Here is a 25,069-nt window from a genome sequence, read left to right as displayed (position 1 = left end):
GCCCCTCATGCCGGGTTCCGCGCACGCGCGTCTTCCCAGCCCAGCCTTCTCCCCCGCCCCCGCCAGTCCCGCGGTCCCACAGCGCCAGGTCGCCCCCAGCCCCCTCCCTCCTCCCAACCTCTCTCGGTCCCACCCTCCCTAGCTTTGTGCCCGGGGCGCCGAGCCGCTTCCCCCATCAGCCGCGCTGCGGGAGGAGGGAGCCGCCACCTAGAAGCTGCCGCTCGCAGCCCCGGGCAGGGGCACAGGTAGGTGGCGGCCGCGGGCTGGGCCGCTCACGCAGCCCGGGGCTGCGAGTGGGGGCGGGGGCGGGGTGTGAGGGAGGGGCGGGCTGGGGGAGGGGTAGACCGGGAGGGACGGGGTTGGGGTGTGGTTTGGGTGAGAGGTGTGAGGATGAGGAGATAGGGGTATGGGAGATGGGTTTACGGGTGGGGTCGGGGTGCCGTGGTAGGGCAGTTGGGGGCAAGGTGGGAGAAAGGACCTGGGTCACTTTGGGCGGGCTCGGGGAGGGGCATGCGTGGGAATTGAGGGAGGGGTGGAGAATTGAGGTACTGGGGAAGGGGAAAACGAAGTGGGATTTGAGGGTTGTAAGAAGGAAAGGATCAGGATTGGAATAGAAGGGGTGGGGTCTTGGGGGTAGGGGAGAAAAGTTGGGGCTGTGGATTATGAAGTTGGGCGTTGTGAGGCGTGAAGGAAGGGGATTTTGAAGGTTATCGACAGAAGACAAGAAAAGGGATGGAGAGATTGTCGTCCTAGGAGAGGGAATCCCAGACAGTGGGAGGAAGGGAAGAATACTTGGCGAAGGACAGGGGAATCGATGGGGGTGGAACAGTGTGGGGAAGGAAGGAGAGGCAGGTGGAAGTGAAATAAGGTGTTTGGGACCGAGAACCTTATTTCACAAGGGCCATGGAAGGACTGGAAGGGCCTGAGATGTGAGAAGTCAGGGCAGGGATGCTGGGAGTGGATGAAGGGAGTGAGGTGAGGATTTGGGGTGTAGACATTGGGTTGTGTGTGAATAGCTCTAGAGTTGGCAGGTAGAAGAACTGTAAGAGTGTCAGGATGTAGAAGAGATTGGCCTGCTCCTGGAGGGAAGTAGGGAGCTGGGTGTGGTGTGAAAGCAAAGGGTAGGGGTGAAAAGGCAGGTAGGAAAGTGCTGGGGGGGTGGCGGTGGGAATGCGAGGAGTTAAAAATTGAATAATGATGGTGACACAGAACAATGCAGGTAAGGCTGTTAGTTGGGTATTGGTGGTTTGAAACTAGTTTCTGTTCAAATTTTGGTGTGGAAATTTTCTCAAGAATACTGCATTTTCAAATAAACCAAGGGTGTCTGCAGCCTTGGGATGAAGGCCATGGGTTGACAGATGTTTTCCTGGTGTGTGGATGTGGGTAATTTCTGCCCTGGCAGAGGGAGGAAGGGAGGCCTCAATGTAGCTCTGTCCTGGCTCTGTTCCCACCAACTCTTTCTTCAGATGTCCACTTTTTTTTTTTTTTTTTAATCTCCTCTCTGCCCACCCCCCACCCAAGCTTAAGCCAGTGAATACCAGAAGGATCAAACAGGTGGGTGAGATTAATTTTTAACATCTTTTTTTAATCCTTAAGGCTGATGTCATATTTTTATTCTTGAGAGACAGTATCATGCAGTTGAAAGAGCTTGAGCTTTGGAGTAATACAGCCTTGAGATTGAATTCTGGCTCTGCCATTTACTAGCTCTGTGCCTTAAGTAAGTTACTTTACTTCTCTGGGCCTCTTTACCTGTTAAGTGGCAATCCTGATCTCAAAGGATTGTCAAGGGCTACATGAGATCACTTAATAGAGTACCTAGCACGGTTCTTAACATCCGGTCGGTGCTTAATAAATGGTAGCTATCACACCCAGTATCATCATCATCAGTATGATTTATTCTTAGGGGATTGTTACTTTACCTACTAAAATTAAGGAAAGTGTTTACTTCAAATTAGAGAGCCATAGACTCAGCTCACATTTTTAATCCTGTGACTTCTGTCTCCAATTCCTTCCCTCCAGTCCATTTGCGTGGGATGGTCCTGCTTTTTGCTTGGTAAACTGGTTGCAGGTTGTAAAACGTTGCCATGTTTAGTTATGAGTTATTTTTGTTTTTTGCCTCTTATTTAGAGGCTATAAAGAACTGAGTTCTTAATGTAGTAAGGTTACATTTTTTTCATTTGATGAAATGATACGTTTTGTGATAACTTTGGCTCATTTGTGGTGACTGAATAGAACACTGTTGTAATATTTTCTTTTTCTAAAGTTTATTTTGAAAGAGGATGAGTGAGCAGCAAAGGGGCAGAGAGAGAGAGGGAGAGAGACAGAATCTCAAGCGGACTCCGTGCTGCCAGCACAGAGCCCAACATGGGCCTCGAACTCATGAACCGTGAGATCATGACCTGAGCTGAAATAAAAGTCAGACACTTAATCAACTAAGCCACCCATGCTCCCCATGATATTTTTCTATGAGGTTGTATGGTTTACAAAACTGCCTCTCTGGAGACCAGCTGGGAGACCATCAGAATACCTTGTCATTCTGTTGATCTAATATAAAATATAGTTAATACAGATCTCAACTAGACATTCTGACAGATACTAGTTATTTTAATTTTCCAGTTTGTGTGGGATTTTTGCCATGGTATAGCACAGGCCCTGTTGCCTGAGGGCCCATTTATAATAGACCACCGTGTATAATGGCCAGGCGTAAGTAAAACCAAGTACAGAAGCTTTATGTGGAATACTCTTGTCTTTATGGTTCTTAACCTTGAAAGGTTTAAACATTAATTCTTAGCTCATTCTATAGTACCTCACAAACTCTCCGGAAGCTTCTTATTGGGAGAATGTGAGATGCACAAAGTTAGTAGTAGAAATCAAAGGTTACCTGGATTTCCTGAACCAAGGTTAGTTACTCAAGTACCTTCAATTGAAGAGCAGAGGAGCCTTGGGGCTTCTGGACAGATAATGTAGGTTTACTTTTAAGGAAATACTGGGTTTTTCTTTCATCATTTAGAAAGATAACTAGCATTTGATGAGTACTTTAGAGGTAAAATATAGCCAGAACTATGCCTTTTTTGAAAGTGATCGATGCAAAGAGAAGCTGCCAGGATTTGGGGCAGCCTGGGTTAGCATCCTTACTCTGATCCCAAGTTGCTTGTGCCCTCTGCTGGATGGAATCAGACTTTTCTGATTTTCACCCGAAGTGGTCATTCATCCGTTTGTCCATTGGACTCCAAAGTTTGTGGAACACACTGTTGGGGTGAGAGTTAGGGGTAATACGGATGGGCACACCCTGTTTCATTGTCAGGGAGCTTATAGTGTGCTGATTCGTTATAATATGTTATCTTCCATTGAATTTGCCTTTCTCGTATTACAGTCAAGTCATTCTTTTTTAGGGCCATGCCTGGTGGCAAATTTCTGATCCACAGGTAGAGTAGGGCTCTAAATGTCCAAATCCAGGGATAGAGACTGAGGGGCTCTGCTTTGTCTCTCATCCTCAAGATTAAAGTCTGTGAGGTTGAAGGGGCCAGACACTTATCTCTACTGGATGAAGAGCTTAGAATAAGAGAGGCATTTCCTTAGCAGCAGGCACTGAATACTGGCAAGAGTATGGGTTAGAAGAGCTGCCACTGTGACAGGAATTTTTTTTTCTGGGTTTTAGATTTTTTTTCCCCCTGGTAGTACCAGTAGCAATATACTCCCATCATGTGCTTTGCTTCTTCCACCTGCAGAAGGGTCTGGCAAGTCGGGGAGGAGCCTGCAGCTGTTGCCTAGAAGAGGAGCTGGCTCCTAGCAACAGTATCATCAGGCCCTGCAGCTCAGAGCACTAAGTCTGTCCCTTTGAGGTCTCACCCTTCCTTTCATTCAGTCCAGCAAGTATCTGTTGAGGGCTTACTCGGTACTAGGCCCTGTGTTGGGCCTGGGAAAAAGAGACGAATCCATTAAGTGTCTTGCCTTCAAAGAGCTCATAGCTCTGAGAACATTAGCAAGTGAACAGACATAGTACACAGTGCTACATGCTATATATAGAGAAGGAGACACTGGCCCTCTGGGAAAATCAGACAGGCATGCGCTGGTGCAGGGGTTAGTGAAGATTTCCCAGGAGAGGGATGGTGGTTGAGCTTGGTAATGAGAGTAAGGCTTAACTAGGTCAGAAAAGCAAAGAAGGATGTTCCAACCAAAGAGAGCAGAATGGGCAAAGACCATTGGGATAAGAGAGCACAGCCAACTTACTTATAGTGTGGCGTGGCTGAAGGTAGGGCATAAGAAGATGGGCAGGAAAAGGTGAGGCTGTCAGGCTAGGCAGGGCCCTTCTTTCTGATGTGCTTTTATACACGTAATTATCCTCCAGAGAAACATGGATTGCACTGATGCCCACAAGCAGGATCACTGTTTGATCTCCAGAGACTCAGCATTTTTGATCACTGGCTTGTTGGCTTTTACGTGGCATCAGAGCTACATCCCAGCCCTGCACGGATGCAGAAGAAGCTGGGTTAGCTCACTTTAAAAGCCAGAGTCTTTTATTTATCTTAGAGGGAGAGAGAGAGTCCTAAGCAGGCTCCATGCTCATTGCAGAGCGGGATGCGGGGCTTGATCCCATGACCCTGGGATCATGACCTGGGGCAAAATCAAAAGTCACTTAGCCTAACCAACTGAGCCACCTAGGTGCAGAGAGAGTCATTTAAAGATAATGGCAGCTATTTGACATATATAAATTTTTTTCTAAGTTGCTGTGGAAATGATAATCAAACACTTTCATTTAACATAGCAATTTCTCATGTATTTTTGAAATCTCACAGTGTCTCAGGAAAACAGATATTCCAATTGATGCTTGAGCACAAAATGTCACCCATAGGATTGCATAAATGCCCACTGTTTTTGGTATTTTGCCTTAGCTCAAAAGTATCTAATAGAACCTTAAGAGATAATGATGTTTCCAAGGAGTAGAATAGCTTTCTTTTTAGCTCTTGTGATGGAGGTCTTTCTTTGTAGATCCAAAAAACCGTATTGCTTGTGGTCTATGTAAGGCTTAGCAAATGAGTAAACTTTAGTTCCACAAATATCTGCTCAGGGACTGTTATATGCCAGAGCACTATGTTAGGGAGTCTGGATGAATTAAACACAGTCCCTCTCCTCAAGAAGCTCAAACCAGTAGAACACAGGCCCAGAAATAAATCAGTAGTGGAACACTGAGTCAACAAAGATGTGGAAGGTGCCAAGGTAGCAAGGGAATTATTAGTTGCTGGTCTTTGTTCTGTGCATAAATATATTTTTAAAAACAGAAATAGTAAATTTCTTATGTACTGTTTGTAACTTTCAAATCAGTAAAAAAATTTAGGATTTTAATGACTGCATACGTTCCATGGTGCAGATGTGTCATAACTTATTTAATAACACCCCTGTTGGACATTTAGGTTGTTTCCAGTTGTTTTGCTATTACCAACTGAGCTGCTGTGACTTTCCTTGGAAGTGACTCTGCGTGCTTCTGTAACTTCCTCAGGGTGAATTTTAGAAATAAGATTTGAGCTGGCTTTTGAAAGATGAGTGGGAGTGCACCAGGTACAAAGAAAAGGAAGAAAGTAAGAAACGGCATTCCAGGTAGAGGCAATAGAGGCAGCCTTCATTGCCAGAGTTCACAGGCAACTGGTAAGCTTTGTTTCCCCAACCAACCAAAGGGCCTTCCTTGTAGGCTTGTAAAGCTCTGGGCACAGCAAGATGAAATTACATGTTACAAATGGCATTTTAATTGGATTGCTTCCTTTGTGCTTTGCTTTTACAGTTGCAACCAAGGCAATGTCTTACTACCTCAACTCAGAAAACCACCTGGACCCAGGACCTATCTATGTACGAGAAAACGGTCAGCTACACATGGTCAATCTGGCCTTGGATGGTGTCAAGAGTAGCCTGCAGAAGCCAAGGCCTTTCAGACTGTTTCCCAAAGGCTTCTCTGTGGAGCTTTGCATGAACAGGGAAGATGATACTGCACAGAAAGAGAAGACTGATCATTTCATCTTTACATATACCCGGGAGGGGAATCTTCGGTACTCTGCCAAATCTCTCTTCAGCCTCGTCCTGGGCTTTATCTCCGACAATGTTGATCATATTGATTCCCTTATTGGCTTTCCTGAGCAGATTGCTGAAAAGCTGTTCTCTGCTGCAGAAGCCAGACAGAAATTCACAGAGCCAGGTGCAGGGCTGAGGGCTTTACAGAAATTCACTGAGGCCTATGGAAGTCTGGTGCTTTGCTCCCTGTGTTTGCGAAACAGGTGGGTGTTCCAATTGGGATATCAAGTATTTTATTGGGTGTGTTAATTCTGTCTAGTGCTCAGGCTTTGTGGGGTTGGGGGCTTCCCCCATCAAATAGCAGTTCAATTTAAAACTTCCAAATACAAAGTGGCAGACCATTTTGAGAAAAATCACTCTTTCTCGCTCCCTACCCCCACCAGAAAACCCTTAGCTTTATTTTGAAATCTCTTTGCCACTACTTGACTGCTACCACTCTTCCATTCAGTAAAAAAATAACTCATCTACCAACTCCCCCCCCCCCCCCCAACTTTTCTAGTGTGAGAAAACAGAAAAGACAAAGAATGTGATCTGCCAAATATCTCTTGGTATGCTCTTGGGGATGTGAAGATTAGGAACCAGAGTTCTGGGCTCTGTTCCAGTTCTCAGACCTCTAGATATTGAACATTAGATAAAAAGGAACTTTAAAATAGTGATTAAAATTTTGAGTATCCTAAAGTTCGGGAATTTTCACATAAGATCTGTTCACCTTAAAAATAGAAACTACCAGTTATTTTATCAGCAGAAGATGGGTTTATTCAGGAATAAAAGAGAATTGCAACCTGGGACAAACAAGCTATGGCAAAACCACAGGCAAGTCCAAGGGAACAAAGGAGAGGCATACTTTTTTTTTTTTTTTAATTAACTTATTTATTTTGAAAGAGAGAGAGACAGACAGACAGACAGTGAGCAGGGGAGGGGCAGAGAGAGAAAAATCCCAAGCAGGCTCCACGCTGTCAGTGCAGAGCTTGATGCAGGGCTCGAACTCACAAACCATGAGATCATGACCTGAGCTGAAATCAAGAATCAGAAGCTCAATGAACTGAGCCGCCCAGGTATCCCAAGGCATACTCTTTTAAGGAGAAAAGGAAGGTGGGAAGGTTGTTTGGAACTAAAAGTCATTGGAGCAAGCTAGGAGTTCAAAGTGTGGTGACTTTTCATTGGTAAAGCTATTGCCGGGGCGGGGGGTGCGGGGGGCGGGGTGATGAGGAAAACAGTTTCTTTACTGGCTGGGAGTAGTAGACTAGGGTTTGCGTGAAAGGTCAAGTCCATTTAAGGTCAAGGCTCGCTCTTTCTGTTGGGTCCACTGTTGATTCCTAGTGATAGGGCTTAAGAGCTCCCCCTGCTGAAAACTCCCCTCTTCATTTTAGTGAGGCTTCCCATGACTCATTTTCACAGGTCCCAACAGCAACCCTTGTGACTTGCCTTTGCTCATATGCTTTTATTGATTGATTTTTTTTTAATTTTTTTACAGTTTTATTTTTGAGGGAGAGAGAGCAAATGGGGGAGGGGCAGAGAGAGAGGGAGACACAGAATCCAAAGCACGCTTCAGGCTCTGAGCTGTCAGCACAGAGCCTGATGCAGGGCTCGAACCCACGGACTGTGAGATCATGACCTGAGCCGAAGTCGGACACTCAACCAACTGAGCCACCCAGGCGCCCCATGCTTTTATTGATTTATTTAAAGTTTTTATTCCATCATGTAAAATGAGCATTTTTTAGTAAAAAAAAAAACTTTAAAAACGTGCATGGAAAATTCAAACACAAACACAAAAAGATATAAAGTGAAACAATCTCCCATTTTATCTTCTATCTTTCCAGAAGCAACTACTATTCACAGTTTTACATCATTCCAGAGATATCTCGCACATGTACACACATCTATAACTCTCCCCTTTGTTATACAAGTGGCAGCATACTGCTTACACTGTTACACACTTTGCTTTCTTTACATATTTCGAAAATCATTAGCCATCAACACCTGTAGATTTAAAAAATTAGTGTGCCACTGTGTGAACTTTTCTTGTGATTGGAAAATGTGAAAGGTAGCTTACTATTAAGATGCACCGTCAATATGAGTGTTAAAACAAGGCTAAGAAGAGCATATAAGAGAAGAAAGTCATACCAGAAAGCATAAGCTAAACTCATATGCTTACAAAAACAAAAAAGTAGCAATCTTTATTTAATTGGCTCACGGAATTAATGGTTTCACCCCAGTCCTAACATTGTACTATAAAAAGACAAGGCATAAACACATGCCGATGAGAGCAGAACCGTGGACTTAGGAACAGAGCAGGCACATTCTAAAAGCTCTGTCTCTGTGCTGTGGTCAGTCACGACCAAACCTGGGGCCTCTGCCAGAAGAAAAAAGAATTACCTTGCCTAAATGAAAAAGCCTAAGCAATATTTCATTGTAGCTCATATATTTAAAATACATTTTACTCCTTCATGTTTTGTTCCAAGTTATTTATGTTCATTGTAGAAAAATTAGAACAATGAAAAATAAATGGATGATACATACCGTATCTTAAAATTATTTTATAAAGGCAGTGCATATTTGGGAAATACATAAAGCTATAATTTTAAGAAATTCATAAGGCCACTATATGTGGTGATCATTTTCAAATACACACTTGGAAATATACTCTATAACTTGTTTTCTGTTTTTCCCCCATCTACCATTATAGCTAAGGTATTTCTTATGATGGCAAAAACACTTTTTATCCATTTGTGATGTTTATGTACCATTATAATTTTCTTTATAATTTTTCAAATTTTCTTAATTTTTTCTACAAGGAACTTGTATTACTTTTATAGTCAGAAAAATAGAAACATTTTTAACATGATTTTTGATTCATGTTTTAGTGCAACAATTCTCAACTTTGTTGTCTTATTCAGATACAAGAGTAAGATTTTCAATTATGGTTCCAAACTTCCCTTCTACTTTAGAATCCCCAAAGGAAAAATAGGAAATGGACAAGAGATTTGGGTTTGCATTTACAATCCAGGGCTGATGCTGCTGCAGGAAAGGTTTTACCAGCACAAAAGAGTTCAAGTCAAAGAGAAAGAGACTGAGAAAATTATTGAAAATAAGATGATTGGGGATGTTCAGTCATTTGCTGTCTTGGGGTAGGTCACAAAGCTGCTTGTCAGAAGGAGAAGCCAGTGTCTTTGCAGCTGGGTCCCAACTGTATAAAACTATTTCTTCCTTGTGTTGAAAACCCAGTGGTTTGGGTTTTTTAAAGTTTATTTATTTACTTATTTTGAGAAGGAGAGAGTGTGCACACACACGTGCAAGCATGAACAGGGGAGGGGCAGAGAGAGAGAGAGAGAGAGAGAGAGAGAGAATCCCAAGATGACTTTGCCGTCAGCCAAGAGCCCACCACAGGGCTCGATCCCACAAACTGTGAGATCATGACCTGAGCCAAAATCAAGGGTCAGATGCTTAACCGACTTGAGACACCGAGGTGCCCCGAAAGCCCAGTGATTTTTAAACCCACTGGTGGTCACAGGGAGGCAAGTATGGTTTCTTAAAATATCATCCTGGGGCTCCTAGGTGGCTCATTGGGTTAAGTGTCTGACTCTTGATTTCGACTCAGGTCATGATCTCACAGTTTGCGAGATCAAGCCTCACATTGGGCTCTGTGCTTAACAGTACAGAGCCTGCTTGGGATTCTCCCTATCTGTCTGTCTCTCTCTCTCTCTCTCTCTCTCTCTTTGCTCCTTCCTCTGCTCACACTCGCATGCGCACTTTCTCTCTGCCTCAAATAAAAAAATAGCTACCATTGAATGAAGTTCTATAAGATGTCATGTGTTTTTGGAATATTGTTTCTAATTTTCTTAGTAATTCTTAAAAGAAGTAATCCTTTACCCCATTTTCTAGCTGGAGAAATTGAGGATCAGAGAGGTTAAGTAACTTTCTGTAGTCACACAAGTAATTAGGGTTGTTAAAATCCAAATTCAGGTGTATCTGACACAAAAATAAGCCTGTGTTCTTTATGTTGCTTCTCCATTACACCATTCTGAACTCTATGGGGCAAATTGGAAGACCAGTGTTGAGCAAGACCCTAGAGCTTTGTCATGTCCTAGATAAGCATCTAGTAGTGCCTGTGGCTTTGTATGTTGGTTTCTCAGCCTTGATTTTGTAATGTTTGTTAATCAAAGTATACATTGTTAGGTCCTTTGCAGATAACCCTTGTTTCAGAATTACTGAAAATATTTTGGTTAATTGATCAAAGGATGTGTGTTTTCCTTTCTCTGATTGCCAGTAATCCCCCAAATCCCCATTAACCCACTTCAACTCTGTGATTGGAAGATGGAAAACAGCAGCTTTATTTACAGTGCAATTAAAATATGTCTGAGTAAATAAGGCTCAATTGTGTACCCAGCTGAGCTCTGTCACCAGGCAGCTTAGAGAGGGTATCAATGCCCCAGGCCATCTGTACTTACCCGTCAGGCCAGTGATCAGCTTCAGCACATCTTATTTTGATTGGAAATAGGAAGAAAAGAGATATAACTCCCCTCTTGCCCTCAGATTATTCCATCTTGTTTTTGGTAATTGTGATCCTATTGACAGAAAAGAGAAGTGAGCACTATTAAGTGTAACTCCACTGATCCTAGCATACCATTTTGCAATCGAAACTTTAGGCACCCATGGGGAGAACGGATGAGAAAGGCAGTCTCTTGCTACAAGTTAGTTTCCCTGTTCTTTTAGGATCCTCTCCTCTGTTTCCTGTCACACCTAATCCCTTTTTGATTTTTTCTCACTGACATCATCTGAAATAGATGAACAACTAGAAAGCAGGGTGGAGGCCCGGGCTGTGAAATGCCCTTTTGATCTTCTTTTCCTCTCCAGAGGCCTGCCTGATGCTTCCTGATAATCGTTTGGCAAGGTGCTCCAGTGTAATTAAATTGTTTGTGCTCACAGACTTGTCTTAACCATCTCAATTAGACTGAGTCTTTGGAGTCTATCATGCTGCACGTACTTTTGGAGTAAAGTTAATAGGCACAGCGGAGTGAGCAGCTACTGAAGCATGTGTTTGAATAGAAGAGAGAAAATGTGATCTGCCAAATATCTCTTGGTATATTCTTGGGGACGTGCAGAGATTGGAACCCAGAGTTCCAGGTCATATTCCAGTTTTCAAACCAGTAGATCCTGAGCATAAGGTAAAAGGCAACTTCAAAAAAATGAATGATTAAGTTTTTGAGTATCCTAAAGTTTGGAAATCCTCCCATAGGGCCCAACACCAACACCAAGGTCTGTCTTCTGAAAAAGCAGATATTTTCTCTTGTGTCTTGCCTTTGCTCGTACATTTTTATTTAAAGATTTTATCCCACCATCATGTAAAAAGACTTTGAAGACATTTACTAATTTAAAAACTCAACCTGTGCCTACATAGTAGTTGGTGAAGTCGGCTTATTACATAGTACCTTGTCCTGATAGAATGTTGACTGTTTGACAAAACCATAAATGGTAACGTTTTAAAAAGAAAAAGTTGTTGATTGCCCTCCATGCCCCACAGATACCTGGTGATTTCAGAAAAACTTGAGGAGATTAAGTCTTTCCGGGAGCTGACCTGCCTGGATCTTTCCTGTTGCAAGCTTGGAGATGAGCATGAACTTCTAGAACATCTCACCAATGAGGCCCTGTCTAGGTATTGACCTGCCACTACTTGTAGATGAATTGTTTTATTTTTTTAAAGAATGTTCCAATGGGATCATCTTGAAGAATGCTGGTTATTTCCTAATCCTGTGTTTATTTGCTAATTTTTGCTCTTTTCTAAAACATTTTCAATCTCCTTTAATTGAGCATAAGCAATATAGATTGGACAGGTCTTAGGAAAGTAAGTTAGCTGGTTCCTTTTATAAATAACCTTTATTTCAACATGTAGTATAGGAAACTGCCAGAGGTGAAAATAATTTTGCTCTCAATTTGTCCAGTCCTAGGTTATTCTAGCATGAGATAGTTATACAGGTATCTACAATCATTTTGTTTTACTTTAACTATCATTGAACTATAAACTACTTAAAACGTAAACTACTAAACACTGCCTAATCCTTTTCAAGAACCATAATCTTAAAAAATCACCCAGTTTATACACATTCACAAATAGACCAACTGATCCCGTTAGTCTGGCCAGCAGAAAGGAGGCCAGATGGGTTTTTTGTGGTTTCATAAACATCCAGAAGGATAACAGCATTACAAAGTTAAGTCTAACCAGCTTCCTGGGGCCTGCCTCAGACAGCAACACTACACAGTGCCCCATACAAAGGTATTTTTGTGTGGGGTTAGTAAAGGTTCAGATTTCTTGTGTGGGGGACAGTGGAGCAAATTAATACACAATTTCAGGTTAGCTGGATGGATTGGGTTATGGATATACCTAAAAATCCAATCTGAAAATCTGGATTCATAAAGCTAGTTAAAATTAGAGGATTATTTGCTTTGCAAAATGAATTCTCATAGAAATTCTTTAATAGACTTTCCTGACATAGAGTGTTTTTGGTTTTCACTTAGGATTTGTCATGAATGCAGCTTTTGTGTTAAACGGGGTATATTTATTTCTTTCATGAAGTCCCTATTTACCTCATTTGACCATATACTATTAGTGTCCTCTGCCATCTGAGGTTAGTACTACATTGACACTTTGATCCCTAAGTTAACCGTCAGTAAATAGCAACAAAAGATTTTTAGCTGTTAAACACAATGGGTGTGAAATAACAGGATGTGGAGGATATTTTGTATTTTAGGTATTTAGGTGAAATTTATATATGTGGACTTTCTCAAACTCTGTTTAAGTGATTTATGTATGGACTTTGTTTCCCTAGTGTAACTCAACTCCACCTGAAGGATAATTGTTTATCTGATGCCGGGGTGCGGAAAATGACAGCACCAGTTCGAGTGATGAAAAGAGGCCTTGAAAATCTAACATTATTAGACTTATCTTGTAAGTTTTATTAGCAATTATAGTATTTAACGTTGGAAGAATGGCCTTAGAAATCACCTAGTTTTTCCCCATCAATTTAGAGATGGTAAGATTAAGGGGAGGTGACCCTTCCTAGCTGCCATAGGAAGTTAGTGGCAGAGCAGAACTAAAGCCAGAGGCTCTTGACTCCTGACTATATACCTTTCCTGTACGCTGCCACGTCTTTAGGATAGGAAACACCTTTCGCAGAGCTAGAGCAAACAATCCTAAAATTTATATGGAACTACAGAAGACCCCGAATAGCCAAAGCAGTCCTGAAAAAAAGGAGGAAAAGCCTTTCCACATTCATCTTGGTCACTTACTGTGTACAGACAGAACAGCCTTTCATCATATTCATGGCACATATAAAGGACATGTGGCTCCTCTCTCTTTGAGTTGCTGATCCATGGTGTCTGTCACCTAGGTCTTTTTTTAATCAGTATTTGTCTGATGACAATCTGGATGAATTCACAGTTGTGATAACTTTCTCAGGATTAACCAGATATTGATTTCAGTGGTAGAAAGTTGGTAGAGATCATTTACAATTTAGCTGAGCATCCATTGAATGTATAGCAGGTTGGTATGGTGTCAAAAGAATAAAAGGAACAGGGGTTTAAGATCAGAGGACAGTCCTTGCTCTGCTGTATTTTTAGCGGCTGTGTACCCTTGAGCAAGTTATTTAACCTCCTGAGCCTTAGCTTCTGTAGAACAAAAACAATAGTGAATGTCCAGTCTCCCTCCCAGGAAAGCATATTTATTCAGCAAATATTTTTTGAGCATCTAGAATGTGCCAGGCATTGTGTTTATGGCCTTGAGGATTCAAGTAGTACTGTCTGAGTTGAGAAGGTAATATGTGAGAAAGGCTTCTGAAAACAGTGCAAGTTAGTAGTGGTTGTCCTATGTCTAAATACCTTTGAAAATCTTTTTAAAGGGACACTTGTGTGGCTCAGTTGGTTAAGCGTTGGACTTCAGCTCAGATCATGATCTCGAGGTTCATGAGTTCAAGCCCCACATCGGGCCTACTGCTGTCAGCATAGAGCCTGCTTGGGGTCCTCTGTCCCCGTTTCTCTCTGCCCCTCCCCTGCTCATGCTCATGTGTGCGTGTGTGCTCTCGCTCTCTAAAACAAAAAATAAAAACATTAAAAGAAAAAAGAAAGGTTCATAGCTTAAAAATACATACATTTTTAAAATAAATCTTTAACTTTGGAGGTGAAATAACCATGCACAAAGTCTGATAAACCATTTTAATACATGTTCATGTATGCTGCTTTCATAAAGCTCCAAATTAAACCCTTTGGGATAACTTCCTGGTTAATTTTTTTTTAATGTTTGTTTATTTTTGAGAAAAAGAGCGCGTGTGCGAGATGGGGAGGGCCAGAGAGAGAGGGAGACACGGAATCCGAAGCAGGCTCCAGGCTCTCAGCTGTCAACACAGAGCCTGATGCGGGGCTCGAGCCCACAGCCGGTGAGATCATGACCTGAGCCGAAGTCGGACACTTAACTGACTGAGCCACCCAGGTGCCCCCGTTTATTTTTCTGCTAATCCCCAGCTCCTAGAAAGTTAGAGCTATAAAGGATCTTAAGGGTCATCTAGTATGGCTTTTCCATATTACAGACAGGATAAAGATAAGATCCTTACATTGGTTTTCTCTGCAAAGTTTGCCCACTCAGTACTTTATATTTTATTGTTTGGCATTTTTTCTGAGTTTGTTGTTGGATTTTAGTATTAGTTATACTGTATATTGTAATACAACCTATGTTTCTGGCATCTAGGTAATCCTGAGATCACAGATGCGGGCATTGGATACCTCTTCTCTTTTAGAAAACTAAACTGTTTAGATATTTCTGGGACAGGGCTCAAGGTAAGACATTTGCTCCCTTCTTTTATTTCTCCAGACTGACAATTAGATATTTTTGGCTCCTGCTAATTGGTGTTTCAAAAGAACTGGTATTTATGATAGTACTTATTTCCTACTGAAAGTAAGCACGAATTGACCAGATGTGTGTGCATTCTTATTCTTTCCCTCATAGGACATCAAAGCCATCAAACACAAGCTCCAGACTCACATAGGCCTTGTCCACTCCAAAGTGCCTTTGAAGGAATTTGATCACAGTAACTGCAAGACAGAGGGCTGGGCTGACCAGGTACTGCAGCTTTTTCTCTCCCACAGTGAGAAGTCCAAGTGCTTCAATCAACACTTGGAACAAACATTAATCCTCTTGGTAGTCTGAATGAATGGCCGTCTTCATGTCAAATCGGAGACACTGATGGCCTTTAACTGACCCAGCTACTTAAAGCAAGGTGTTAGATGCTGATCCTTAAATCTCTTGCTCTGGTCACTAGCTTGTGTCTCATCCTTATTCACCCTGGGAGAAAATGCCATGTTATAAACAACTCAGAAAAAACCATATTCTGGCTTGCTATGCAAAAAAGCAATATGACCTAACTTTAGGACAAATTCCCTTAGCATGTAGATAAATGCTGAAAAGAGAATAAGTTACACTGTTTAGGATTCAAATCTGATTCTTCTCCTTAGTTTGGACCAATTTCTTAACTCTTAGAGTCTTAGTGAGGACATACCTTTTTCTGTCCTCTCACTAAGCAAACCCTCCCGTTTTCAACTTCTTGGCTTCGATTCTCTCATGTCTTCTTGGTGGTCTTCCTCAACTTGGTAAAGTATAGACCTAAATAGGAAGTCAGAAGGTAACCGAGTAGTAGAGCACCAGTAGACGGCAGCTTGCCTGTAGCTCGTGCCTTTCTTCCTCACACACTTTAATATTTCTTGGTGGAGGCCTAGAGGACCCACCAAAATGTTTGGTTCTGAATTCCTCCTTGGCTCCACTATAATGCATGATGGTGGACCTATCCAACTGCCTAATTGTAACATCACCTCCCTGTAAGTAATCAAGAAGGGGTGAGTCAGTATTTTAGGAGCACTTTGACATTTGTCCAGAAAACGTTATGCTAAAATAATCACAACAGTGCATTGCCAGAAGGTTTGTAGCACTGAATGAATCCTATATGTATCCAGTGGACTTGGGACAGATGTGGGATAGTCAAACAAAGGTTTAATGAAGTTTGGTAGCACATGATATGGTGGAGTGAGCATAGGCTATGGAGTCAAAGAGACAGGAGTTTGGGATCCTGGCTGGACAGCCCAATAGCTACATGGCTTAGACAACTTGGATTTGCTGTTTCTTCATCTGTAAAATGCAGAAACCAGGACCTCTCTTAAATAGCTTAGTGAGGATGAAGTAAAATACCTAGCATTCTGGCCTGAAGTACAGGTGTACCATGGAGATATTGTGGGTTTGGTTCACATCACCTCAATGAAGCGAATATTGTAATAAAGCAAATCTTGCAATAAAGCAAGTCAAATGAATTTTTGGTTTCCCAGTGCATATAAGATTTCTGTTTATACTGTAGTCTGTTAAGTGTGTGACAGCATTATATCTAAAAAAGTAAAGTACGTTACATTAATTAAAAATGTTTTATTGCTGAGACATGCTAGCCATTGTCACTTGAGCTTTCAGCAAGTCATTGTCACTAATGACCATAACAAATGTAATAACAATGAAAAAACTTGAGGTGTTACAAGCATTACCAAAATGTAACACCAGAGACATGTGGTGAACAGATGCTGTTGGAAAAATGATGCAAATGGACTCGCTTTACACAGGATTGCCACAGATCTCTAGTTCATAAAAAACAGTATCTGCTAAACGTAATAAAGCAAAGGTCAGCAAAGAGAGGCGTGCCTTTAAGTTGATGGGGCTCCTTCACACACGCGGCTTCAGGCCACATCCCCCTGAGCAGGCCCCTAAAGCGTGGCCGCAGCATTTTACCCATCTCTGGCTGATCCCCACTGAAATGTTTCAGGCTGACTCCAGTCTCCTGCCTCGTTCTCCCCAGGTGACACAGAAAAATGATGGCCGCTAACAGGAGTCCCCATACTGCCCTATCAATGTCTCAGAATTTTTCCATTTCTTCAACCATATCCTACTTCCCTCCTATCCAAGGGGTCAAGTGTGCCACTTTATTCTAGGGATAAGCATGTCAGTGTTTGTTTTTCAGTTACAGTCCCTGAGATCTCCACATTTCTCTGGTATAGGTCACTAACAGTTCTTTTCCTCTGCTGCCCCACCCTTCAGTTTTCAGTCTCATGCTTTGTTGGCCGCTTTCTTTCTGTGTATAAACATGAGTTACCTTTTTTCTAACATGTTCTTCGTCCCCCCCAATGCAGCCGTGAATTGGTTTCTGCGATCTTGCCCCCCTCCTCATTGCCCACTCAGCTCTTACTCCCTTGTAATCTAGGTGTCTGGTCTCTGCTGCTCTGTGGTGGGTGTTTTCTTGAAGGTGGCGTGTGATCTCATTCTCCACCTTGCTCACTTTTCTGCAGTACTGGTATAAACATACGTGCCTTATGCCTTCCTCTCCTGGCCTTTCTCCTGACTCCTGCTCGCTTCTCCCTCTAGCTCTTGCTGATTCCTCACTTCCTCCTCCCTTCCTCTGTTTTCTCTCACTCTCCTGGTGATGTTAACTGATGTTAGCACCTTAACTGTCCCTGCAGGGAAGATTTTACCTTCTCTGACACATCAGACTTCAGACCCGTTCCTAAATATTGTCCATAAGTCTCTACCGTGCACCCCAGATTTAATGTGTCCGGAACCAAGCTCATTTTCCTCTTCCCTTTCCCCCAGCAGCTCTTCCTCTTGATATTCTTACTAGTGTTAGCGGAAGCACTATTTTCCTGATTGCCCACTGAGTCACCAGGTTTGGTTTATCCTGGCGTTCTCTTGGATCTGACCCGTTTTCCACAATCAGGAAGTTATCCTGGAAGGGATGATACCTGGTATTCACTGAGTGCTTCCTGCGTGCCAGACACTGCTAAACCCCTCATTTAATCTTCCCAAGAGCCTGGTGTGGTATATACTGACCAAAGAATCAAATCACTTGCTGAGGGTACCCTGGCTAGTAAGTGGAGGCACTAACTCTGGGTCTGTATTCTTACACTCTTGTGCTGTCCTGCCTCTGTGTCCTGAAATGTTTTCTTCGACTTTCTTTAGGATCGTTGCATTGCATACTGTAATGACTACTATTAAATTAAAAGTTCTTGTTACTTGTCGTGTATGTGAAACAATCGCTTACTTTGTTTATGTATATTTTATATTCAGCCAAGTTTCCAAAAGAATTTGTAGTAGTTTATAATAAAAATATATTTGTAACAGATTTAAAAAACAGAAACTGATCATGAAAGATGAGAATATGGAAACATGGGCATTTTACGTACAAGAGTTTGAATTGTATTTGGTATATTTAAGGCATGGAAGTGAGTCTAGGAACGTGTGAAAAGTATTATGACTAAGGTTTTACATTTTATTACTTAATTTGAGAATAGGCACTTTTTTCTAGCTTGCAATAGAGATGAAAATAGGGAATCAGCTTCATAGATTTTTCCTGAGTCATGGAAACACAGATATCCAACATGTTTGTATTCTGATCACCTTATGTGTTAAAACAGAAAATCCAGGCTTGACTTGGTTATTCTTACCACCTGTCATCTGAAGTAAGATTACCACAGGGATTTGTGTTTCTGGAAAGGGAGCTAGAGGAAACAAGGAAAACTTGAGATTTTGTTCGGATTCAAATCTTTCCAAACGCATTTTAGATTGTTCTGCAATGGGAGCGTGTGACTTCAGAAGCTGTGAAGCCACGAGAAACCGGGGAGCCTCGAACAGCAGCTCAACACTTCTGTAAGAAATTTCCTTTTCTTTGGAGTTTTTGCCCTTAGGTTATTTGCACCCTTAAAGCAGTTAGCCCATCTTAACCCAGTGGGAAAAGTAATTATGATGGTATTGACTTAAAGAGATCATCAAAACTTGTATTGTCTCAACACGCTACAGCGTAAGTTCACACTTAGCCTCAAGCACCTACACCAGGAAAGTAGTTTATTAAATGTACGTGTGTGTGTTTGTATGAATATCCCATTTTGTTTCAAAAAAGATTTGCAGCGGCACAAAAGTGGATAGAGCACAGAACATTAAAAAAGGAATTAAGTGTAACCAAAAGATAGAAGCAACGCAGGTATCCATCAAAAGATGGAATGGATAAGGGTACCTGGCTGGCTCAGTCGGTGGAGCATGTGACTCTTGATCCCTGGGTTGTGAGTTTGAGCCCCATGTTAGGTGTAGAGATTACTTAAAAATGAAATCTTTATTTATTTTTTATTTTTTTTAATGTTTATTTATTTTTAAGAGAGAGAGAGACAGAGCATGAGTGGGGAGGGGCAGAGAGGGGGGAGACACAGAATTTGAAGCAGGCTCCAGGTTCTGAGCTGTTAGCACGGAGCCCAGTGTGGGACCTGAACTCACAAACCGCAAGATCGTGCGTGACCTGAGCCGAAGTCGGATGCTCAACTGACTGAGCCACCCAGGCGCCCCCAAAATAAAATCTTTAAAAAAAAAGAAAAGAAAGATGAATGGATAAATAACATGTAGTATTTCCATATAATAGAATATTAGCATTAAGACAGAAAGAAGTTTTGACATAACATGGATGGAATTTGAAGAGATCATGCCAACTGAAATAAGCCAGTCAGAAAGAAACAGGTTATATGATTCTTCTTATAAGAGGTTCCCAAAACAGTCAAGTTTAGAGAAACAGAAAATAGAGTAGTGGTTGTCAGGGACTGGCGGGGAGGGAAATAGGGAGTTATTGTTTAATAGGTATATCATTTCATTTTGCAAGATGATAAAGTTTTGAAGAAAGATGGTGATGTTTGCACAACAAATGAATGTATGTAATGCCACAGAACTATACACTCAAAAATTATAAAAGTGGTAAATTGAGGTTAAGTATATTTTATCATAATTTTTTAAAAGAGTTAAGGGATGAAATCAAAATGAAGGAAAAATAAAGGTAGCAAAATAAGAATTCAGGGCATACCAAAAACTATAGAATAAGGTGGTATCATTTGCTAGAGTGTGCCACAAATTTGGCTCTTTTTTAGAAGACAGAGTCCAGATTTTGAAGAATAATAGGTAACATTTTTTGAGCTTTTACTCTGTGCCGAACATTGAGCTGAACACTTTATATGTTGCTTCATTTATCTCCACATCACCCTCATAAAATAGGATTTATATCCTTATAAAGCTGAGAAAATTGAATCTCCGAGAAGCCGCTTGCCCAAGGCCACTTATCCAGAAGTGGCAGAGCTGGGATTTGAATCCAAATCTGTCGTACTCCCACATGAGTACACGCCTCCACCCTGTGCCAGTGCACATGCCACTGTTCCTCTGTAGGGCATTCAGAAGAGAATAAAATTAATCCAGACCTCTGCCTGTTCAGGCCTTTGTCGTTTTCCTTGGATCATCTCTCTGGACTTGGGCAGGCATTAGCACACCAGCATAGTCAACTCGTTGCCCCTCCTTCTGTCACCCTCACAGATGGCAAGCGGGCTCGAACAGAAGCCCCTGTGAAGTGTGCCCTGGCAGATACCCACATGAACTCTTCTGAGAAACTCCAGTTCTATAAAGAGAAAGCCCCAGACTGCCATGGGCCACTATTGAAGCGCGAAGCTGTCTCAAGCCAGGAGTCAAAGAAGAGCAAGAAGAGAGCTTTTGAAGAGCCAGAGAAGGAACAGAGCAACTCTTCACAGTCTTCAAAGCAGAAATACGTGTGTCTTGCTGTGGAAGACTGGGACTTGTTAAATTCCTACTGATTGGTAGATAGGAGTTGACCTCTTTCCCCCTACTCTTATGTATGAGGAAAGGGGGCTGATGGTGTTTTCCTTTTTGTTTGACTTTACCTATGGCATTAGCATAGCAAGTGGATATTTCTACTTTTGTGGTGGGGGAGGGGAATGCTATGGAAGTATGTAATAATTTCTAATGTATATTTTCAATACATAGTAATTTTTTCAAATAAACGTTTTTGCTGTCCTTAAGTTCTGCTTGTGAAATGTAGACTGGAGCTACAGGAAACACCACTTTGGTTTGGGATAGGAGGCCAAGTGAATTAACAAGGCGGCTTAGCATGATTTGTTACTACAGGGTGACCCAGCCAAGAGGGTGTGTGTGTGTGTGTCTGTGTGTCTTCCTTCCATTACTGAATGCCTATGTGCCACACCCTGTCCTCACAGCAACAATGGAAGATAGGTACTAGCCCCACTTTAGAGTTCGGAAAAGTCAGCATCATAGCTAAACTATGGAGAGAGCCCAAATGTCTGTTGACTGATGAATGGATAAAGAAGATGTGGTATATATGATGTGGTGTGTGTATATATATATATATGTGTGTGTGTGTGTGTGTGTGTGTAAATGGATAAAGATGTGGTATATATATATGTGTGTGTATATATACGTGTATAGGGGCGCCTGGGTGGCGCAGTCGGTTAAGCGTCCGACTTCAGCCAGGTCACGATCTCGCGGTCCGTGAGTTCGAGCCCCGCGTCAGGCTCTGGGCTGATGGCTCGGAGCCTGGAGCCTGTTTCCGATTCTGTGTCTCCCTCTCTCTCTGCCTCTCCCCCGTTCATGCTCTGTCTCTCTCTGTCCCAAAAATAAATTAAAAAAAAAAATAAATAAAAAAAAAAAATAAAATATATACGTGTATATATGTATATATATGTGTGTATATACATATATATATATGTGTATGTATATATATGTGTATATATATACACACACACACACACACTGGAATATTATTTGGCCATCAAAAAGAATGAAATCTTGCCACTTGCAACAATATGGATGGACCTAGAGTGTATTATGCTAAGGGAAATCAGTCAGAGAAAGACAAATACCCTATGATTTCACTCATATGTGGAATTTAAGAAACAAAACAGATGAACATATGGGAAGGGTAGGGGAGAGAAGAGTGGGAAACAAACCACAAGAGACTCTTAACAATAGAGAACATACTAAGAGTTGATAGAGGGAGGTGGGTGAGAGACAGGCTAGATGGTGATGGGTATTAAGGAGGGCACTTGTTATGAGGGAAAAAAAAAAAACCTCAATAAAGAAAAAACTCAGCCTCAAATGAGTTGGCTAAGATCACAGAACTTGTAAGTGACAGAACCCAAATTTATACTCATTTTCATCCAACTCTAGAGCCTACTCTTACATTATCTTCCTAAATAATAGTTAATGTTTATTAAAATCCCAACTATTAAGTCTATGAAGTAAACCAAGAATTGTCACAATAGTCCTGCAAAGTCAGGATTATCACCTCGATTTGACATGAGGAACCTGAGACCAATGACTTGCCTTAGACCAATGCTTCTTAAGCTTTATTGTGCATGCAAATCACCTGGGAATCTTGTTAAAATGTAGATTCTGATTCAGTAGATCTGACGTGGGGCCCGAGATTCAACATTTCTAACAAGTTTCCAGAAGATGCTTGTGCTTCTAATTTGTGGACCACACTAAGAGTAGCAAGGTTCAGGACCTTCCCTGTTCAATACAGTAGCCCATAGTGACATGTAGCCTTTTGAACACTTGAAGTGGGGCTAGTCCAAATTGAAATGTGCTGTAAGAAACATACTGGATATCATAACAAAGTACAAAAAAGTATAAATGGAAAATATCTCCCATTTTTTAGTATTGACTACATGCTAAAATGGTCATTTGGGGGTTAAAATATTCATTTCACCTTATTTATGTTTCTACTATGATAGTACAAAGTTTACACGTCTTATGTTTATGATTTATGTTTTATTTCTGTGGAACAGTGCTGTTGTAGACCATATTCCATCCTTAAGATGAGCTTAAAAGCAAGACATACTGGCAAGTAAGAGAGTGAAGTGCTCAAGGAATTAATACATTGGTGTGATATACATTAGTGTGACAGGTTTGATAGTTGGAAATGCTCTGGAGTTGAACCAGGATTTTAGTAAAGGTGGATCTTGGGTCTGATACATGTTTTACTTGCTTTTCAGATCTAGGCAAGCTCTAGGTCTGTAAAGGCCTGTTGCCCAAGATCATATCAAAACTTCTGATCCTGGCCCGGGGCCGGGGTGGGGTTGGGGGGGCGGTGGGCGGGCGCCTGGGTGGCACAGTTGAGCGTCCAACTTGGGCTCAGGTCGTGATCTCACGGTTCGTGAGTTTGAGTGCCACGTGCTCAAACTGTGCTGACAGCTCAGAGCCTGGAGCCTGCTTTGGATTCTGTGTCTCCCTCTGTGTCTGCCCCTCCCCTGTTAGTGTGCTGTCTCTGTCTGTGTCTGTGTCTCTCTCAAAAGTAAACATTCAAAAGAAAAAAAAATTTTTTAAGTTCTGATCGTGAAATTTGTACATTGAAAAAGGCAGAGGAGGTGCAGATTGCTTTTCTTTGTAGAAGTAAAGTTGAGTTTTGAAATGTCATTCGGGTGGACAGTAGCACACCTTGCCAAATTCCTAGTGCACATATACAGCCTTACTTGTCAAACTTAGCATATATTGTTGGTCAAACTGGAGTCTAATTTGTGGGTCACCCACCCCATTGTTGCGGTGGGACAATACCATCAGAGAGGTGCATCTGAAATTACTCTTCAAACATCCACCTGTTCTGGTCGTTTTGGAGGGCAAATCTTGGAAGCAACTTCTGACCACTTATCTTTCATAAATACAGTGTACTTTCAAAGTTAAGATTTCATTTTTTTTTTAATCATTTTTCTCTTTCAAGGATCTCATTTTCCTCTGCTGGTGATTCCTTTAAACAAATGTTTCTCGTTCGATTTGAACAATTCATAGTCATTCAGATGGAGTTACAAAAGTCTAGGCTTTGTTTAAATGATTGAAACAAATGATCAAGTCCATGAATTTATGACTAGCATAAAATAGATGGGGTAATTTGTGTATTTGTTAAGCTTACCTACAAGGATTAGCTCTTTTTTTTTTTCTTTTTTAACGTTTATTCATTTTTGAGAGACAGAGAGAGACAGAGCATGAGTGGGGAAGGGGCAGAGAGAGGGAGACACAGAATCTGAAGCAGGCTCCAGGCTCTGAGCTGTCAGCACAGAGCCCGACACGGGGCTCGAACTCACAAACTGTGAGATCATGACCTGAGCTGAAGTTGGACGGTTCAACCGACTAAGCCACCCAGGCGCCCCGAGGATTAGCTATTCTTAAATTGAATTTCTTGTTTCTTCTTAGGATTCACTTGCTAACTCTTTATAAACTTTAGCCAAGTGGCTCAATTCTAATATTCCCTTTACCACTTGAAAACTAGGCCACCTACCTGCTAATACTTGTGAGAATGAATAAATCAGTAGTTTCAAAAGTATGGTCTGTGGACCCCTACCCCAGAATCTCAGGGGGTATTTGTTAAAATGAAATTTCCTGTGCCACAACCATATTTGCTGAATCAGAATCTTCTAGTCTATTAGAATTACATAACAATGATGATAGGCCAACATTTCTTCTCATACATTCATATTTTTTTTTAATTTTTTTTAACGTTTATTTTATTTTTGAGACAGAGAGAGACAGAGCATGAACGGGGGAGGGGCAGAGACAGAGGGAGACACAGAATCGGAAGCAGGCTCCAGGCTCTGAGCCGTCAGCCCAGAGCCCGACATGGGGCTCGAACTTACGGACCATGAGATCATGACCTGAGCTGAAGTCAGATGCTTAACCGACTGAGCCACCAGGCGCCCCTATTCAAGCATATTTAAAAGTAGAATAGAGCAGGGGTGCCTGGGTGGCTCAGTCGGTTGAGCGTCCGACTTCGGCTCAGGTCATGATCTCACGGTGTGTGAGTTCAAGCCCCGTGTCGGGCTCTGTGCTGACAGCTCGGAGCCTGGAGCCTGCTTCAGATTCTGTGTCTTCCTCTCTCTCTGCCCCTCCCCTGCTCATGCTCTGTCTCTCTCTGTCTCAAAAATAAATAAAAACATTAAAAAAAAATTTTTTTAAGTAGAATAGAACAAACCCCCATGTACCCATTATCCATTGCGGTAGGCTGAATGATGCCCCCCCCAAAGATGTCCAGGTCATAATCCCCAGAACCTGCGAATATGTAATAGGGACTTTGCAAATGTGATTCAGCTAAGGATCTTGAGATGGGGAGATTAT

At 41.8% G+C, this 25,069-nt stretch overlaps 1 protein-coding gene across 3 annotated transcripts; it reads left to right on the top strand.

Moving 5' to 3' along the window:
- Positions 1–65: 65 nt before the first annotated feature.
- On the top strand, positions 66–20,967 carry LRRC42 (leucine rich repeat containing 42). 3 transcript variants are annotated; one of them, XM_060626857.1, is made up of 8 exons: positions 66–245; positions 5,777–6,263; positions 11,582–11,713; positions 12,885–13,003; positions 14,795–14,883; positions 15,053–15,166; positions 18,691–18,775; positions 20,468–20,967. In XM_060626857.1, the coding sequence occupies exons 2-8, from the start codon at positions 5,791–5,793 to the stop codon at positions 20,740–20,742; spliced, it is 1,287 nt and encodes a 428-aa protein (XP_060482840.1). In that variant the 5' UTR covers positions 66–245; positions 5,777–5,790; the 3' UTR covers positions 20,743–20,967. The 3 variants fall into 3 exon arrangements, with proteins under 3 accessions (XP_060482840.1, XP_078308017.1, XP_060482838.1); XM_078451891.1 differs by lacking the exon at positions 66–245 and adding an exon at positions 659–1,219; XM_060626855.3 differs by lacking the exon at positions 66–245 and adding an exon at positions 5,487–5,643.
- Positions 20,968–25,069: the final 4,102 nt, after the last annotated feature.

This window comes from Panthera onca, chromosome C1 (genome assembly GCF_046562875.1).
Source record: "Panthera onca isolate mPanOnc1 chromosome C1, mPanOnc1 haplotype 2, whole genome shotgun sequence".
NCBI lineage: Eukaryota > Metazoa > Chordata > Mammalia > Carnivora > Felidae > Panthera > Panthera onca.
This window is presented reverse-complemented; position numbering and strand designations above follow the sequence as displayed.

Bases quoted from the DNA above. Each gene is read 5' to 3' on its own strand.
- LRRC42 (XM_060626855.3), top strand. From the start codon at position 5,538: ATGAGTGGGAGTGCACCAGGTACAAAGAAAAGGAAGAAAGTAAGAAAC. The intron at 15,167-18,690 runs GTACTGCAGCTT...AACGCATTTTAG, and splicing joins CAGAGGGCTGGGCTGACCAG to ATTGTTCTGCAATGGGAGCG. The intron at 18,776-20,467 runs GTAAGAAATTTC...TCACCCTCACAG, and splicing joins AACAGCAGCTCAACACTTCT to ATGGCAAGCGGGCTCGAACA.